This window comes from Molothrus ater, chromosome 5 (assembly GCF_012460135.2).
Source record: "Molothrus ater isolate BHLD 08-10-18 breed brown headed cowbird chromosome 5, BPBGC_Mater_1.1, whole genome shotgun sequence".
Classification (NCBI taxonomy): Eukaryota; Metazoa; Chordata; class Aves; order Passeriformes; family Icteridae; genus Molothrus; species Molothrus ater.
Window position 1 is genome coordinate 32,864,383 of NC_050482.2, and position 17,683 is coordinate 32,882,065.

The following is a 17,683-nucleotide window of genomic DNA, read 5'->3' on the forward strand; positions in this document are numbered from 1 at the left end:
GCCCCCCAGGCCTGCTGGGCCTCCGGCTGTGGGCCGGCCAGGCAAGCGGGCGCTGCACCCACGGGTCCGGCCCGGGGCGGTGAGCGGCTGCCGGCGGGGCGGGGGAGGCGGAGCGGGCAGACAAGGCGAGCAAGGACCGGAGGCGGGCGGGCAGGCAGGAAGGGAGGAGACAGCGGCGGGAGGGCGGGGAGAAGTTTATTCCCGGAGACACCTCTCCAGGGCGCGGCGGGGGAGCCGCCCCGAGCCGGCGACTGCTCGCCCCGCGAGGTTGGGACGTGCGCCGCGGCGCTGCCGCCCGGGGTTAGTCACGGCGGGGCGCCGGCCCCGAGTTCTCAGCCAGGCGAGCGCGGCGGCAGCAGTGACCAGTGTCTCTGGCGTACGGACCGAGCGCGGCCGCCTGCCTCCCGCCCACCGCTCTCTCCCTGCTTCCCTTCCCCTCTCCCGGGTGCGTGCGGACAGATAACAATGGTGGGGCGCAGCCGCCGGGCCCCCGCCCTCGCCTAGTGGAAGCGAGTGCCCCGCGGCCGCTGCTCCGCCGCCCCGCCCTGCGGCGGCCCCGGGCCGCGGACCGCGTTGCTGCCGGCGGCGGTGCCGGGAGGCGATGGTGCCTGCGCCGGGGTTAGTCTGATCGCCGCTCCCCGCCTCGCCGCCTCCGGTGCCGGCGGCGCTCCCGCGGGGCCAGCGCCCGCCGCCTCCCCGGCTCGCTCGGGCTTGCGGCCGCCTGACACAACTTGGGAGCACCTCCAGATAAACAAGAACAATTAGTGATAATAATTTAGAACAAGGCGGAGAAGCAGAAGAAGCGAGTGGATAATGTCAACCCCGAGCAGATTCAAAAAGGACAAAGAGATTATAGCGGAGTATGAAAGTCAAGTGAAAGGTAAGCGCGGGGAGGCAGCGGGGAAAGCGCCGCGGGGGCCGGGCGTCCTGCCGGCCCCTTTCCCCGGCTGCCGAGGAAAGCGCCGGCGGGCCGGCCGGTCCCAGTTGCCCGAACTTCGGGGCGGGAGGGAGCGGCGAGAGGGCGGCGGAGGCTTTCCCCCCGCAGCGCTCCGAGCGGCGCCGGTGGGTCCGAGGGGCCGGGTCGGACGGCAGCTGCGGCGGCTCTTCTACAGCCCGACCCCGGCCGGGCACCTTCCCTTCCTCCGCCGGCTTCGGTAACGCCCGGGGGGGAGGGAAGGGGAAAGGGAAGACAAAAAAAAAAAAAAAAGCTTGTCAGTTACTGAGGCGAGAGACAATGCTAAGCCATACCCTTTTCTTGAGGCACATGGCTGGTGTCTCCCACCCTTGCCTCAGGGCTGTAGTTTTTGTGCTGGGCTGTAGAAGATGGCTAATAAAGAATTACCCTTGACTATTGAATGAGCCCATTCAGCCATCCCAGGAAGTATTTCAGCCTCGCATCGCCCGCTGTATCGCATCCAACTATTGTGCCAAGGACAGCGCCGGCAGATCCTGGCTTGAGCCAGCGGCGCTTCCAGACCCTCGAGTTTCCTCGCCTAGCGTTTTCCTTCTGGCAGTGTCTTGGGTGGAACAGAGATGGGGAAAGTAGCGCCATGGCAGTGGGGTGTGGGTCTCTTGGTGCGCATCCTTCTGAGTGCTGTCGGGGAAAATATTGCATAATATATAAATTGCAATAAATCCAGGGATGGATGTGAACGTGAAATACGGCATTTAAAAAGCTATGCAACATCTGAACTCTGCTTTTTAAAATGATGCTGGTGTGCTCTTCACATCGGTAGGATGTCCCCTCCTTGATGCTGCCCACAGTCTGCGATGTGCAGAGATGGAGCCTGTCCTCATGTAGGTCCGTGGGCTTCAGGAGCAGCCTTCCTGCTCCACGCAGGCATGGGCTGGGGACCTTCCCTGTGAGGCATCTGGAACAGGGTGGGAGGGACCACTCCTCAGCTGTTGAAAGATTTATTGACTTTGTGTACTTGCACAATATATTTCCCTCTCACTTGATCCTGTGACATCAATTTTTCAAGGCAATGCTTGTCGTTCTGTTGGGGTTTTTCCTCTTAAAAGTAAAGAGGTAGTTCTTGAGTTTTTTTCTTCTTAAACTTTTTGTGAAAAATACCTGTCGCTATCAAAAGTCATTTTGTGTCCAAGAAAGGATCTATATTAAAATAAGAGATCTGCCAAATAGGTGGGCAGTGAGGGGTCTGAGCTGGCAGGTGGGGCACGCTTCAAGTGTCTGTCTGACATGGGCAGGGCCAAGACAGTTCTCACACAGCTGGTGTATACACTGCCATTGAGCCCTTGAAGGGTTGGCGCTTTTTCCTCTCTGTGGACATGGGTGCAGATTTGTCTTGGTCACTGAGCATAAAAAATGTTTGAGATCTTAAGCTCATTGCACAGTGTGCAGACTGTTCTTTGCCTCCTCCTAACTTGATTGTTAAAGGCTCAGCCTTTATTATCTGCAGCTAGTTGCTATATATGCCAGTCTTTTCTTTTGAATAATGAAGAAAAAATGCCATGCCCTTCAGCTACATCTATTGTATTGTTTCAAAAGACACTAAAGATGACGGCATGAAGTTCTGTTGATAACCTTGCTCTCCTTTGGTGTCATGGTCCTCCATCATAATTGCAGAGGGAGGTGGCGTTTGTAAATATAGCTTAATAGGAATTTTAACTTGCATTGCTTCTTTGTGGTGGTCTGGGGTGTGTGCAGTCTGATCCCACCCAACTGTCTTGCTGGAATTGTTGATCAGCAGCTGTTTGAAAAGGTATGCTGGGCTAGATGCTTTTTCTTTAACCAGCATCACTAGAATTGTATTTCAGATGTCAAGAACTGTCTGTGCCAAGATATAATTCTGCTTGACACCAGCTGTGATAGTATAAAAAAGCAGTGATACCACTGTGTGATACCTTGAAAATCTTTTTGATATTGAGGGTTCAAGGCCTAGGAAATCAGCCCTAATTAGCCAGCAAGATAGCTTTAAAGGAATGTAAATTCAAGAAAGTCAGATCCCCATATACTGCTTGGAATTTCTTATATTAGGTTAGGAGAAAGGGTGTGGCCAAATTGCTTTTGCTGCCTGTGATTTCTGGTGTTTGCAGTGGCTAGCTGATTTCTCACTGCTGATGTGTGTAGTTGCTGAAGGATGTGGACAGCTGGGCAGCAGACTGGCCCTTTGAGGTCCTCTGGACAGACGTGTGCACAGGAGTGCAGCAGCACTCCTGTGTCTCCTGTACCTTGGGGTGAGATTGCACTGAGCCTGGCTTGCTGAGCATCAGCGTTGGTGCTTCAGAAACCACGCCGCTGGTGGGTGCAGCTGGAAATCCTGCCCTAAGATTATGTCTGAATGTTAATACTGAAGGAAGAGGGGCCTGTACTGTACGTGCCCTGTAGGGTATGTATATGGTGCCATATTTGGAAATGAGGATTTGGTAGTGCCATTCTTCACATAGCTTTTCTACTCTTAAGTCCTCAAATAGGAAGCAGTAACAGATGTTAATTGTCGTGCCTGGTTCCTGAGTGGTATAAACTGACATCTTCTCCTTCGATTTTTAGCAGTATCACTAGATTGTCTATTGCTATAGTAGAGGTCATGCAGGAGCAGCAGAAAGTCTGTAAATGTTTGTCAAACTGAAGTAAACAAGGTACTTCTGACTTGTTGGGCAGAGTATTTTATTGCACCTTTTTTTATAACATCCTTGTTCTTCAGTCTACCTTCTGTCAAGAACTATCCCAGCTGAATCAATAAGGTAAGTGTGTTTACTTCCCTGTACATTGTATAGAAAGCAGAAGAATATTTCTTAAGGATGTTTTAATACTGAAGTCAGATCTGTCTAGCTGGATACCTATACATGTTGTTTTGGGGGATGTAATAATATAATGATGGCATGGGTACCTTACTTTGTAGACATAAAGGCACCTGGAAAGTAACATAACTAATAAAATATTCCTGGTCATCCACAGGATAAGTTGTATCTGTGTTTTTCTGAAGATTGTGGTAATTTTATTTGCACTCTGAAGTCATTAGAGATAGTTTTACCAACCTTGCAGCTGGGGTGGGGGATACAACTAGAGCTAGAAAGTGGAAGGAATACTTTTTAGATGAGCAACAGACTGATGGTATAGTTATGAGCCAAGTATTAACTTTCTGCCGTATGACCCTGTTAAATTTATAGTCAGCATGCCTTAACTCAAGCCTCAGTTGCCTGTAGTAGCCTATCTTACATTTTGTGTTCTGAGGACCAGCACTCCTTGATACTGCTGATAATGTCAAGTAGTGTCTATTGATAAAGTTATTGAGCAATTCACACTAGTTAAGAAATACTAGAGCATCCTCTGATATCTGTGAGTGGGTGTCTTGAGATGGTAAAGGGTGAGCTGGTGAGATCTTGAGTACCTGGCTCCCTTTGGAAATTTATCCTTCTGAAAAATAAGTCTCTTGTAGGAGCAAGAGGATTAGGGATATACTGCTCCAGAGCTTTTCGATCTTTCATGTTAAGCTGGCATGTTTGCCTTCGTAGGACTTGCAACTGGCCTTCCATGGGCAGGAGAAATGTGCTTTGACTAGGTAAGCATTGTACTGCCTAATTATCAGGCCTTTCTCTTTAGAGAGATACTCCTTATGGTGTGAACTGTTGAGAATCATTGCAGTTTAAGTCTCAGCCTTCTTACACTACTGCATCTCCAACTGAAATGGGCTGAGGAAAGAGCTGCTTAGATCCTTCCTTTTTTCCACCTTAATTTTTCAGTTGGAATTGACCTAGTGGAAATGCAAGCCCAAAAGCAGTTTGCAGAGGAAGACACTTCCCCAAGATCAATATTTGCATGGCCTTCTTCAGAACAAAATACTCCTATTTTTTCATCAGAAAGAACTTGGTAGTAGTCTGTATTACATTCCCTAACTAATTTTTATGGAAAATTAAAATTCTGAATTGTGAAACTGAATTTCAGCTTCACATTAAAACAACAACAGAAGCCTCTCTGAGAAAAGGCTGAGTTCTGAAGTACAAATTGGGCTGTTGTTTTAGTAAACTGATAGCTATTTTGAATAAAGTCTTTGTAATGAAACATTTGGTACCTTGGATGATGCCAGAATTCTTGAGGTTTATTTAAAAAAATCTGATGAATAGATGCCAGTTTTCAAAGTTCAAGTTTATCAAGTGTGGTTTAGCAGAAATTTTTCTGGTCAAAGAACTTGACCACACACAGGACTTTGTCTGATACAGAAAGGATATTGTTCTCCATGCTATTTTCCAGTTGGAGTTATGTTGTCTGATGATGTTCCTTATCTTTTCCCCCACCATTTTCTCCCAGCTCTCTGATCCTTCCTTTCAGAGTACAAACACCAGTTGTCCAGGTAAACGTTAGTGAGTTTGTCCAGGCAAAGGTTATTGAATTTGTAGTTGACTATGCAATTGAAAGGGGTATCTGCAAATAAGGACAGTTCAGTCATAAACAGAATAGTTTTTTGGTTGGTTTTGGGTTTGGTTGGTTTTGGGTTTTGTCTTGTTCCTTTTTTTGTTCTTTTTAGTTAACCAACATATTCAGTATTCTTACACTTCCACAGCTTTCTTGGAATGAAAACTAAGGAAGTTGGTTTATTACTATGCTGTGTACCAAAGTATTTGGGTTATGGGGGTGCCCTACAAAATGCCTGCTTCCCAAAGGTCATGACTCAGGAACTTCAGAGGTTTTGGCTTCTTAGTCTTTCTATATAATTAATGAAAAAACCTCCCACCTTTTCTTCATGCCTTTTTGAAAATATGACAGTCAGGAAAGTACACTTTTTTTTTCCCCTGGTTTGACCACACACTGTAACTGTTGTGTTCCCACAGCACAGTGAAACTACATTATTCTACTTGAATTTAAAGGTAAATAAAGTCTCGATTACTATAGCACACATGAAAAGGTAGGCAGTGAATGGATTGTCTGAACAGTGTTTCTTTCTGGCAGTATGGCGCACTCATAATGCATATTTAATGTATGTGTTTTGTCAATACAAATTTTTGTTAGTCTCTAGCATGAAGTTTTAACTTGCCTCTGACTCTGAAGCAATTTGGAAACTTTTTATGATCACTTCTTTGGGGCTTTTTTTTTCCAAGCATACCTTATATGCAGTTTTGCCGTTGCAGAGCAATGCTCTAAATCATGCTAAGGTCACTTAATTTCCTGCTATTATCGTTTATTGGTCACCTTTTTATGAACTGGAGTTCTAGTTGCTAATAAAATTAAACATAGCTTTGAAGTGGCTGCAGTAAGACAGAATGGGATCCGCAGTAAGACAGAAGGGGATCCAAATTTCTTTCCATTTTCTGCTTCAGACTTCACTTGTGTTAGGTTTTACCTTTTGTTAAAACTGGACTCCTTGTCAGTCAGAGGTGATGGATGGCAGTGCTGGTAGAAAGTGGGTCAATGCTGTTGAGATTGGATAAGAAATCCACTCCTGACCATTACACAGCCTGTTAGAAATCACTGACCATGACTTGACAGTGCAGCGTGTCTCATCTCTGCTTTGGACAGGGATGGACACGGGGAAGAGCAAAAATGGAGCCAGGCAGGTGTCAATGCAAGCTCCAGTGTTACTTGTTCTTCCTTTTACCTTTTTTTTCCCAACTCTTCCTACATCTACCTGTCATGCTATCCCACATCTAACCTTTCTGGTCTCCCTAGTGGAAATTGCTGCTACGTTAACTTGTATTAATCCCTATTAGAGTCTAATCTACTCTTACTGCTGGCTTTCACAGGGCAAAGTAGGCTTTGGAGTGTGGGGGTTTGTTTGTGTGTGAGTGATTAGGCTAAATGTGTAGCAGGGCTGCCTGTGCTCGGGGTGCTGCCGCCTCTGCTTCCTGCAGGGTTTAGTCTTAGGCAGCATTTCCTCTGGGAGTGCTTCTCCCAGCTTGCCGTGTATGGACCTGACCCTTCCAGGGATCTGCCCCATGCTGTCAGCTGTGTGGGCTGATGTGATTGAGTGCTGCCCATCTCTGGGGCAAGGCTGGCTGACCTTGTGCTGTGCTGCTCAGTCTGGGAGCTGTGAGTCATGAACGGCCTCTTGTTCCTGAAGTTATTTCATCTTTTCTTTCCCCACTTTTTGTCTCTTGGGCACTGTGCCACACTCCCTGAGGTTTAGGAGATTGTGGGAATATGTGTGTAGGTACATACGTATGGATGTGGAAGAAGAGCAACAGCTGAAAATTGGAGGCAGTGGTTGAAGGTGCAATGACTGCCATTGCTGCTTGTGTACCAGTAACAGGGATGAGGCTGGTGGGCTCTGCAGTAGCAGATATTGGGATGAAGGACAGAAGGCCATTGCTGAGAGCATGGGTCCATGTCTTGACTAAGAGACAGAGCTGTCTGCACAGGAAGACTGCTTGCTGTGTATCTTTTACATTACAAAGGCTATAGCTGGCACCAAAACTAAAGGAGTTGGTTATCACTGCTTTTTCCTTTGTTTCCAAGACTTAAACAACTGCAGGCTGTTCTGGCAGTTTGTGTGGTGGCTTGGTCCTGTGGGAGTGCTCTAAGACAAACAATTCACTTTGATCTGTTGTAATGGAGCCATAATCTGAGGCACTACTTCCTCTGGAATCTACTGTTTTCTTCTGGAAGTCATCTTCTTGTAGACATTGACGTGTGTACAGGTTAGTTACAGCCACCTGGTAGGCTAAAGATGTGTTACCTATGCTCTGCCCACTAAGCCATCTTGTCCAGGCAAAGCACTCATATTCTCAAGCCGTTTTCAGTTAATTTCAGTTTTGTAACTGATCAAGGAAGATCTCTTTAAGAACTCCTTACCTCTTATTTTTTCTCTTCTGTCACTATTTCTCAGGCATATACCTGTATGAATTTCAAGATGCAATATTCAGTCTTGCATTGTACGACCTGCTGGAAACCTGAATTTTACCTGGAGGTGACTGATAAGTCCTGAGATTGAGATGTAATGTCATTATGAAAAATGAAGAGCATTTTGGAAATAACCCCAAGCAAATCTGATGTCCTGTTTCCTGTATGTGGGCATGGGTCATGTTATTCTCCTGTCTTCTCTGGAAGGTGTAAATGCTTGGTTTAGTTTGTACTTGGCACAATAAAATAATCCCAGCTTTAGATGCATGGTAATGAGGTAGGTGTTGCAGGTAGGAAGGGAAAACCTATGACACGCTGTAAGAAAATGTTGTGGAGAAAATGTATGCTTTATGATTTGACTCTTTAATAATCATATCTGTGAAATAAATTTAAGATGGTCTGTGTTATTTACTCCAAACTCTATCCAGTGCAGGACAGTGTTGTTGATCTGTCTTTAATGAAGTCTCTCCTAAGGTACATGGGTTCCTTATCTGTGTTTACCTTGATCGTAGCATCTGGAGGGGGGGTGGTGCTTTTTAATTAAGGCGGTGAGAAGGAAAAAATACTTTGTCTATTTTTCTCAAAAAATATATAGACAAAGAAAAAATACAGGTATAGACAAAGAAAAAACACTTTGTCTATTTTTCTCAAAATGTTCAGTAGAACTTGCTTAAAAGTGTGATCATGGATTCACCAGTTAGAATATTCCTGTTAACTTTGTTTTGTTATCTATTATTGACCAATAAAACATGCTTTAGTTTCAGTTGCAACCTCCTGAGACTTTCCTTTATAGATGCAGAAGTGCTGACAAGCAGGCAAGGGAGTTGTATTAGCATATCAACCAAAACATTCTTGAAATATACTGGACCTAAGTGGTTGTTTTTATTGTAAAATAGAAGTTACAAAAAGTATAATTAGAACACTTATGGTGCAGTATTTCTTGTTAGCTATATTGGGAATAAAAAGTAAATGCAGCTGGCTTACCGGATGATGACTTCCAGGAAGTAATGATTGTAACCTTTTACATAATTAGCTGTTGTGGGAAACAAAACTGACTAGAGATTCATGTAAACTATCCAGACTCCTTAACTGACTCAGTGCTTACTCATCCAAATTACTCTGCATGTAAAATCTTCTGGCAGTTTGTTGGTGCTGTCTTTTGTGGGGAGTTTTTGAGATGCTCATGTTTCTTCCTGCGTGTCACAAACGGAGTGGTGCACACTTTTGGATTTTCTCAGTGTGTAAAACTAAATAAGGAGACAGGCTGATCCCCTTTCACTTTGCAGTGTACATTCTTTCATATGGGAAAAGAAAGCAGTGTCTGCCGTTTTAGCCAGTTCCAGAGTATCTGCTTCCTGAAAATCAGAGGAATCTGTTCATGTTTACAAAGTACAGAGTACACCAGAAGTCTAATAAGATTCAGTGATAGCTCTTGTATGACTCTGTTCTTTCAACAACGTGTCTTTTTTCAAACCTTGCTGTTCACTGCTTTTCCCCTCTGATTCTTTTTTAAGCAGAGATAGGATAAACAATCTAAAGCATCAGGTCAGAGGCAAGATAAAATAAATGTTCATTCAGTACCAAGATGAGCAGGCATCTCAGCTGAAACTTTCTAACTCATCAATTAAGTTACTGCTTTACACAATAATGGAGAAATTGAAATGATTGCAAGTTACTTAATTGAATTTTTAAAATATAGATCAGGATGATGCTTGTGCTACTAAAACCAAGAAAAAACACCCTAAAAAGGGGGTGGTGGCTTTTGTCGTATGCTTCAATACTGGTCTCTATTGACTAGTTGCTGTGACTAAGTTGCTAGGCATAAAGTTACTTTTATTTCTTTGAGAGTATTTCTGCAGGCACTCAAAAGGCATGCTAAAAAGAAAAAGTTCTTAACCCTTATCATAGGATTCTTACTACACCAAGGTTGATATAGGTGGTTAGACAGCACAGCAAGCTCTATCTCTTGCAAATCACTGATTTGCCAACGAGTAGAAATGAAAGTGTATAAGCTCTTGTCCATAGGTGCCTTGTGTGTTTTGCAAATGGGTGTCTGCATTCTTGGCTTAAATAATACTAGTTTCTTGAGGAATCAGCTGTGTAGCAGAAAGCTAGCTTTTGTGTGTGTTGGCATATGGATAACCAGTATGTTTAAGAACTTAACAACTATGCTTGCTGCCTAGCAGACTACTTGAGGTTAAGACCAATGTAAGAGGGTTCTTTGTATTATGTACCTTTTCTTGGGCTGTCTTTATTTGTGCCTTCCTAATTTCCAAGTAACAGTGCATAAAATTAGTGAGATTCTTAATGTAATGCCAGAAAATAGAATCCAATTGTTAATCTGCTCAGATACTTCAGCATTAAAATCACAACCATGTGCAGAGTGGGAGAAGGTTCCCCTGTGCAGAACAGATGAGGGAACCGAGTGCAGGTAGCAAGTCCACACCTGCTAGGTGCTCCTCTCCTCTCCTCCCAGGGTGCTGTGGAGGAGCCTGGTGGCAGTGAGCACTGTTGTGCATGCCTGGCATCACTGCTTCCCCAGCAGCCTGTGATGAGCAGTCTATTGCATCTGCAGCCGAGCTCATCGGATTATTGTGGACTGTATTGTAATCCTGTAATTGCCAGCCACTTCTGATGCCATGGTATTGTAGTTGTGGGTCAAATTCTCTGCTTCATAAGCAATATTCCCACTTTACCTGTGGGAAGGTGCAATAGACTATGCCTTGTGAACTTGATTGTGTGGCCTTAATGAGAAAAAAAAGCCTCACCACTCTTACAGTAAAGATTTTCTTCCTTATATCTAATCTAAAGCTACTTTCTTTCAGTTCAAAGCCATTACCCGTTCTTCTATGCCTTTGTAAAAATTCTCTGTCCAGCTCTCTTGTTCCCTTTAGGTACTAGAATGCTGCTTTGAGGTCTCCCCTGAGCCTTCTGTTCTTCAGGCTGTACAGCACCAACTCTCTCAGCCTGTCCTCAAAGGAGAGGTGCTCCAGATCCTTGATCATATTCATAGCCCTGCTCGTGACTTGCTCCAGCAGGTCCCCATCCTTCTTATGTTGGTGGCTCTAGAGTGGGATGCAGCCCTCCAGGTTAGGTCTCACCAGAGCAGAGCAGAGGGGAAGCATCACCTTCCTTGGCTCACTGGCCGTGTTCCTTTTGACGCAGCCCAGGATGTGTTTGGTGTTCTGGGCTGCAAACACACATTGCCAGATCATGTCCTTCTCAGGGTTACTCTCAGTCCGTTTTCTGCTCAACCTGTATTTGTCCTTAGGATAATCCTGACCTACATGCAGGACCTTACACTTGGCCTTGTTCAACTTCATGAGGTTTGCAGGGGCCCACCTTTCAGGCCAATCTAGGTGCCTCTAGATGCCATCACTTCCAGCATGTCAACCACACCACACAGCTTGGTGTCATTCGCCAACTTGCTGAGAGTACGTTCAATCCTATTTTTCGTGTCACCAGTAAAGATGTCAAAATGCCCTGGTCCCAATACGAACCCCTGAGGAGCACCACTCAACACCACTTGTTTCCATTTGGATGTCGAGCTGTTGGCCACAACTCTTTGAGTGAGACTATCCAGCCAATTCTTTATTGACCAAGTGGTCCATCTGTCAAATCCACATGGCTCCAGGTTAGAGACAAGGATGTTGTGTGGGATAGCATCAAGTGCTTTACACAAGCCAAGGTACGTGACATATTGCTCTTCCCTTATCCTCTAGCGCTGTAACCCGCATTACAGAAGACCACCAAGTTTCTCAGGCACAGTTTGCCCTTATAAAGTCATGTTCACCTGCCACAGTATTTTCCACCTGCCTTAGCATAACTTCAAGGAGGATCTACTGCATGATCTGGCTAAGCACTGAGGAGAGACTCACATCTCTGGGAAACCTTTCTGGACAACCATAATATTGAGCAAGAAGAACCCTCTTTTACATATCAAAAGGGATAAAAATCAATGGAAATAAGAGCCAAAGTGTAATTCCTCCAATATATAATCCCTGAGAAGCCAACTAGTGGGTTGCTTGTGAGAGGGTATGGGTGTTAAGAAGGATTGTTCAATGAAATTGTAAGCACATGCCTTGATAGTGGCCTGCTTGACAGTTCAATACAGCTCTGTGTTGTTCCCTGGTGGTTCCAAGATGGCCTCTGTAATTGTGGGTGGGGGGCTACTGGGGTCTCTGCTCAGGCCTAAGACAGACTTTCAGGCTACAGTAGCAGTTTTCAGTCTTCCTTGGGGGGCTCAAAGAGACTTAGGGTGTAAAAAATCCCATGGGATGAAATTAATAAAAGAGCTCTAGCTTGTGTTTGCCTTTCAGATGCCACATTCAGTTTGGTTGCTGTCTTGCTTCTGAGGTGTTGGTATGTTTGTGTGACTGCACATACTGGCCTACATGTTTATTCTGTAGTATAGTTTGAAATGCAGTGTCGCTAATATTTATAGAGCAGAAACTGCCTTGCCTGCAGCTGGCAGAGACAAAGTGTCAGCCTCATCCATGCTGATGTCATCTGAGTTGCCACCAGAGTAGACCTAAAAATATGTTGCTTTTTCTGCTGAGCCATGTGAGAATATGTATGAAATTGTGGCATCAGGAATCTGATCAGTGCATCCTTCCTAGGGATCAGAGCATTTGCTCTGAAGGAGTTCAGTTCTATATTTTGCTGCCGTTATCTTATTCAAAATTGAGTCTTGAGTACAGATCTCCCCCTTGGAGTTTGCTCTGAGAACTAAGGAACTGAGTATTCTTGGACGAGTCTCCCTGGTTTCTTGTTTGTTGAAGCTCTCAAGCTCTTTCCCAGACTTAATGAATATTTAATTATTTACAGGGTGATTATGAATCCATTGCCTGGTAGTTAGAGCAGGCACCATAGAGATAGGGTTCCCTATGCATTCCAGCAAGAGTGTGTTCCTGCTCTGCTTTTTTAAAGAAATGGAAAAGGAGGAGGACTGTAGGATTGAGATAATTATGTGACCATTCTAAATTAAGAATACTTACTTTATTAATCTGGAGGGGGGAGTGTTCAGAGGCTACCTTATTTGTTTATCACAGTGTATACAGAAAAAAAACCACAGCTCTTTCCTTTGTAATGATTTTTAATCTTAAAGCCCTTACAGGATTTGCACCAATTTTTTGTAGTTTGTCTCTAGTTTTGCAGATAATCTGTGAAAGAACTGTTTGCTCAGAGTTATTTTAAAGGTTCACAGATGAATGTCTGTTTGCTTGAACCTTTGCTTTCTGCAACACTCCCTCCATACAGCAGTCAGTCCTCTGTCCCATGGCAATTCTGGTCCCCAGGTGCCCAAGTTGCAGACTCACAAACAGCTTTTTTTTTTTTTTTTTGCAGCCACCAGAAACTTACTAAGCAAATATTCCTGATTTATTTCATATCTGTGAAGAGTAGGGGTAGGGGGTTTTGTTTTGTGTGGGGTTTGAGGGGTTTTTTTGGGGGCAGAAAAATTACTTCAACTGATATTTGAGGAGGAAAGAAGGGCAGTTGGTCTGCAAATATTACCAAGGCAAACCTTCAGGTTTAAGTCAAATAACAGTGAATGTTTTGGGGTTTAGCGACTAGAGATGAATAATTACTGTGCATTAATATAGCTCTAAGGAGGAAAAATGAAGAGCTCTTTATCAGTCATGACAGCTGATCGGGTTATTTCCTTTGCAGAGCTGTTTTGCAAGGCAGCAGGCAGTCCTTCAAGAAGCCAAGCTACTTGTTACTGATTTGGGGCTTTACTTTGGCGTATTAATGGGTTTATTCTTTACTTCTACTGCTGCAGCTATATGTGGTGAGGTCAGGTTGTTTGAACAGCTGTATGCAAAGTGACATAGCTGAGAATCAGGCACGGAAATGTCTGAATTCTTTTTCCACTTAATTTAAACGTGGATTTAAGATGACCCTACAGGTATGCTTCTGAACTGGTGCAGTGTTGTGTTTTGCATTGGAAAGGACAATTTGTTCTTAGTTCTGTTCTGTACTCCATTCAGTTATCTGATAATTTATGTAACTATTCATGTGATGATTTTTTTAAATTGTAATTGACTGTTGGGTTAAATGAATAGCTAATGCATCATGAATCAGTAGCACTTCCTACTGAATAAGAGTATTCTTATAAGTGTATTGAAGATACTGTAAGTAAGGAGATAGCATATATGTGAAGACTTAATAGAAATTTTAGTTCCCTAACTATTTACGTGTAATCTATTGCTTTTTTAGTTATAATATCTGACTTGGAAAGCACATGTTTGCGTTATATGGCTTTGGTTTTGCTGAGCAATATTTGTGTTAAGATATTTGGAAATAGATTTTAATTTAATTGCTTTTTTTACTTCTATCTCTGGAATTACTTTTTTTCTCAGTTTGTTAACTATCAGTAGTGTGGGAGATCATGGGATTAGCTATGATCACTGAAAACTCCATCTTATGCATAGGTCTGTAGCAAGATGCTCTGGAAAAGAGCTTCTTAGGTTACAACTTAAACCATATGGGGGATATGGTGGGGATTCAGTGCAGTGGGGATTCAGTACAGTGGGGATTCAGACCTGTTACTAGGATCATACAGGCCATTATTCCTATTACAGTGTGTTTATAACCTTGGAAACCCCTTTGAATCTCATCTGAAGAGTCTGTGATTTTAGGAAGACATACCTCTTGTATAGTTCTTGTGCAAACAAACCTGACTTAGTGAAAAAAAACCAAAAGCTTTCAGCCTCTCCTACATCAGCTACCCTGCTCTAACTTAAGCAAGAGGATTTAATTTAAAGTGAGGAGATATCTTAATTCCAGGTGACTGAACAGACTGACAAGAGTCTCCTTAAGTGTAGTGAAGGTAGCTGTACTTGAATCAAAAATGGAGTACCAAGTTCCTTGTTCACAGCATTAAATGAGTATTGATGAAACAAACCGGTATTTCTCTTTAGGAATTTATTTTTCCTATAATGGGTAATATTTTTGCCCAGATCTGGTATTTAGGTGGTTTCCTAAGCAAGGAGGTGTGCTTTGCTGAAGCAGTGCTGCATGTGGATGGTGTGGAGCTGGCACTGGTAGATGCTGAGGAAACTTCTCAGTTGTGTAAAGACACATCAGTGCTTTCTAATGTGCTTTGGCTACAGGAAGAGCTCGAGACCCACTGCAGTAAAATTTCAGTCAGTTAATGGAATAGGCTTTGAATGCATTCATTGCACTGAATAGTTGCTAACTAACGCAGGGTTGAAGGGATGAATGAAGTGGTACTGCTTTTACAAGCAGAATAGTTGCTATGTTAGGACAGCATTGCTTACTTCACACACATCAATTTGTTGACCTGACTAGAGCTTTTAACCTTCCTAGGGCTAATCTCCATAATGTCTGAAGAATTTGGCTTAATTTTGGCATGGGAATGTGCCAAACGAATCCAACTATGAGTCATTATTTTTATAGTTGGACATTCAGACCTACCCCCACAGTCAATGTGTCTGGCTGATACTTGCCTGAGAGCTTGCAGGATCTGATCCATGCTTTTGGAATCCTGACTTCTTAAGTGTAGGAGAGACTGTTCTGAAACAAAGGAAATGTAATGCAGAATATACTGAAGCAAAGCAATAACTGTCACTTGAATCAGATGCAATTCATAAAATAAAATTAGCGTAGGTTGTAGACAGGATTATGCATACATTACAGAATGTTTCAGTAGTACTCAAGATGCCTTGTGAAAATGGTAGCAATGATGTTTTCAAGTTACTGACTGTTACTTCCTTTTTTGCAAATGGCTAAACTAAAGCATGGCACAATAAAATAAAGTCACTTCTAAAATTTATTGGAGGCACTGAATTGTGGAGGTAATGGAGAATGATGTGAATGTCACTTTCATGTCTGCACTATAAAATGCAAAAGCACAAACATAGTAACCACTAGGCTCTTTTTGATGTTTTAATCTTTTAAACCTTTGAAATGGTGGTGTGTTTGAAAGGGCTCCTAAATCCATTGGTTAGTCTGTGCTGTCTCGTATTGTGTTCAAAATCATAGCAGATAAAGGAAGAGTGATCAGAAAGCTTAATGCAGTCAGAGCATCACGACCTGTTATGTAAAGCAACATTTGGCAGGGCCTTCCCAGCTGCTGTAAATGAATGTTAACAGCATTTTATCATCTGCTTTCACTGTCTTTATTACATAATCTGAATATTTATGACCCTATTAATATGTTTAGCCTTGAAATATTGAAGGAATGAAGGTTCCACAGAATATTGAACAACAAGAATTATTTTATTTTTTGCCTCATGAACAAAAGTTGTGTTAATATTAAAAAGCTTTGAGTTCATATTTCAGATAAGTTTACTGAATTGCTTTACAGGTATATATTGTTCATTCCCTAAATTAGGTATTTCTCTGAACATTGTTATAAGAAAAGTATCTTGATGATAGAATTGTGTTGCTGACCATGATGGGCCTGTGTGTATATGAAATACAGAGCACTAACAAGAAAGTGATGACTTTTGTTGCCTGTAATGCAAGTCCTTGATTGCATTGTGATGATACTCTGTAGCCTTGAGCAAGCATAGCCAACCTAGATCCGATCCTGGCTATCAGAATCACCTCTGTCAGAGAGCTGATCTGGGTGGGATTCTGGGGCAAGCTGTGGACCTAGTTATCACTATAAGGGTTTTGTGTGGGTGGGGGTTTTTTTGTTGGTTGGTTGCTTGGGTTTTTTTTTCTAACCAAAATCTTACTTTCTGCTGTGCTTCCTCACAAACATATATGCCCTCCCTCTGTTGTGACTAGCTATACTGTTGTCTTCTGACCTGAAATGCATATCACATAATTAGGGGTGTGTGTACCACATTACATAACTGGGGACTGGTTGCAGATGCTGTCCCACTCCTGAATGCACACTTGCCTGCATCGTGATTGTACTTGAAATTACATGTAGGATGGTAATATGCATGGTCAGAAGATGAATGAGGAGCTGTAAATCATTTCCCTTGGGAGCCTCTTGGGTTATATTATGTCCCCAAACAGAACTGAACATCACCATTTCAATAGTCATCTGCAAATTTCTAACAAGATGATGTGTTCAGCAAGTGACTCTCACTGATGGAGTTTACAAGTGACATTGGTATGTGATTCTTTACCATCCTGCAGTTAGCTGCAGGCTTATATTTGCAGATTGTCTACAATCATACAAAGTGGAAAATGAAATTTTACATCTGAGTGAAATTAAGTTCTTGATCACTTTTATCTTTAAGCACAAAATCTATAGCCTGTGTGAAAGCTGCTGTCCTAGATTTTTTTCCTACTGATTGCCAGGGCTAGAGTTGGAGAGATGCAGGTTTGTGGAGGTAGGTCCCTTTTGTTTCTAAAGGTCTCATGGGTGTAGTGCAAATTCTGTGGTGTGTTGTGACACTGTATCTAACTCTGAGCAACTCTGACTCATAATGGTCTGTACTTCCACCTCTCCACAGTCAAACCTCATGAACTGCTACAGGAGGCAGCTGCACATGACTGTAAGTGTACAAATTCTTAAAGATCAGTGGTTACAGGGTATGGAGTGTTAGAGTCAGGAAGTTTAGATTAACACATATTTTTTAACAGTATTTTATCCCCAAGCAGGATTGTTATAGTTACTGCAGAACTCCAAATGGACTCTCTTCCCTTGTGGGGATTAGAGATTTAAATATGTATTGTTCTTCTGGGCAATAGTACTGAGCAGTCAAGTAAGGTTCATAATAGAACAAGGAAGCCTTTAATTAGGACAGGAGTTTCAATTGCATTCTTTTTTGCTTTGTGTAAGAAAAACTTGCATTAAATCAGATAATTAAAACAATGGCAGGGTGAAGGAAGTTTGGAAGAAGCACATCTATTTACAAAGTTAAGTGCTGAGTTTACAATAAACCAGTAGTTTTTATTTGG

General features: G+C 43.0%; 1 protein-coding gene across 2 annotated transcripts in view; it reads left to right on the plus strand.

The window, feature by feature from the left end:
* Positions 1 to 247: 247 nt before the first annotated feature.
* The window catches only part of SRGAP1 (SLIT-ROBO Rho GTPase activating protein 1), a 139,268-nt gene continuing 121,832 nt past the window's right edge, over positions 248 to 17,683 (plus strand). For both annotated transcript variants that reach the window (XM_036400967.1, XM_036400966.1), the window contains exon 1: positions 248 to 880. In XM_036400967.1, coding sequence (XP_036256860.1) covers positions 814 to 880 — 67 coding nt within the window. In that variant the 5' untranslated portion in view covers positions 248 to 813. The remainder of the gene's footprint in view (positions 881 to 17,683) is intronic.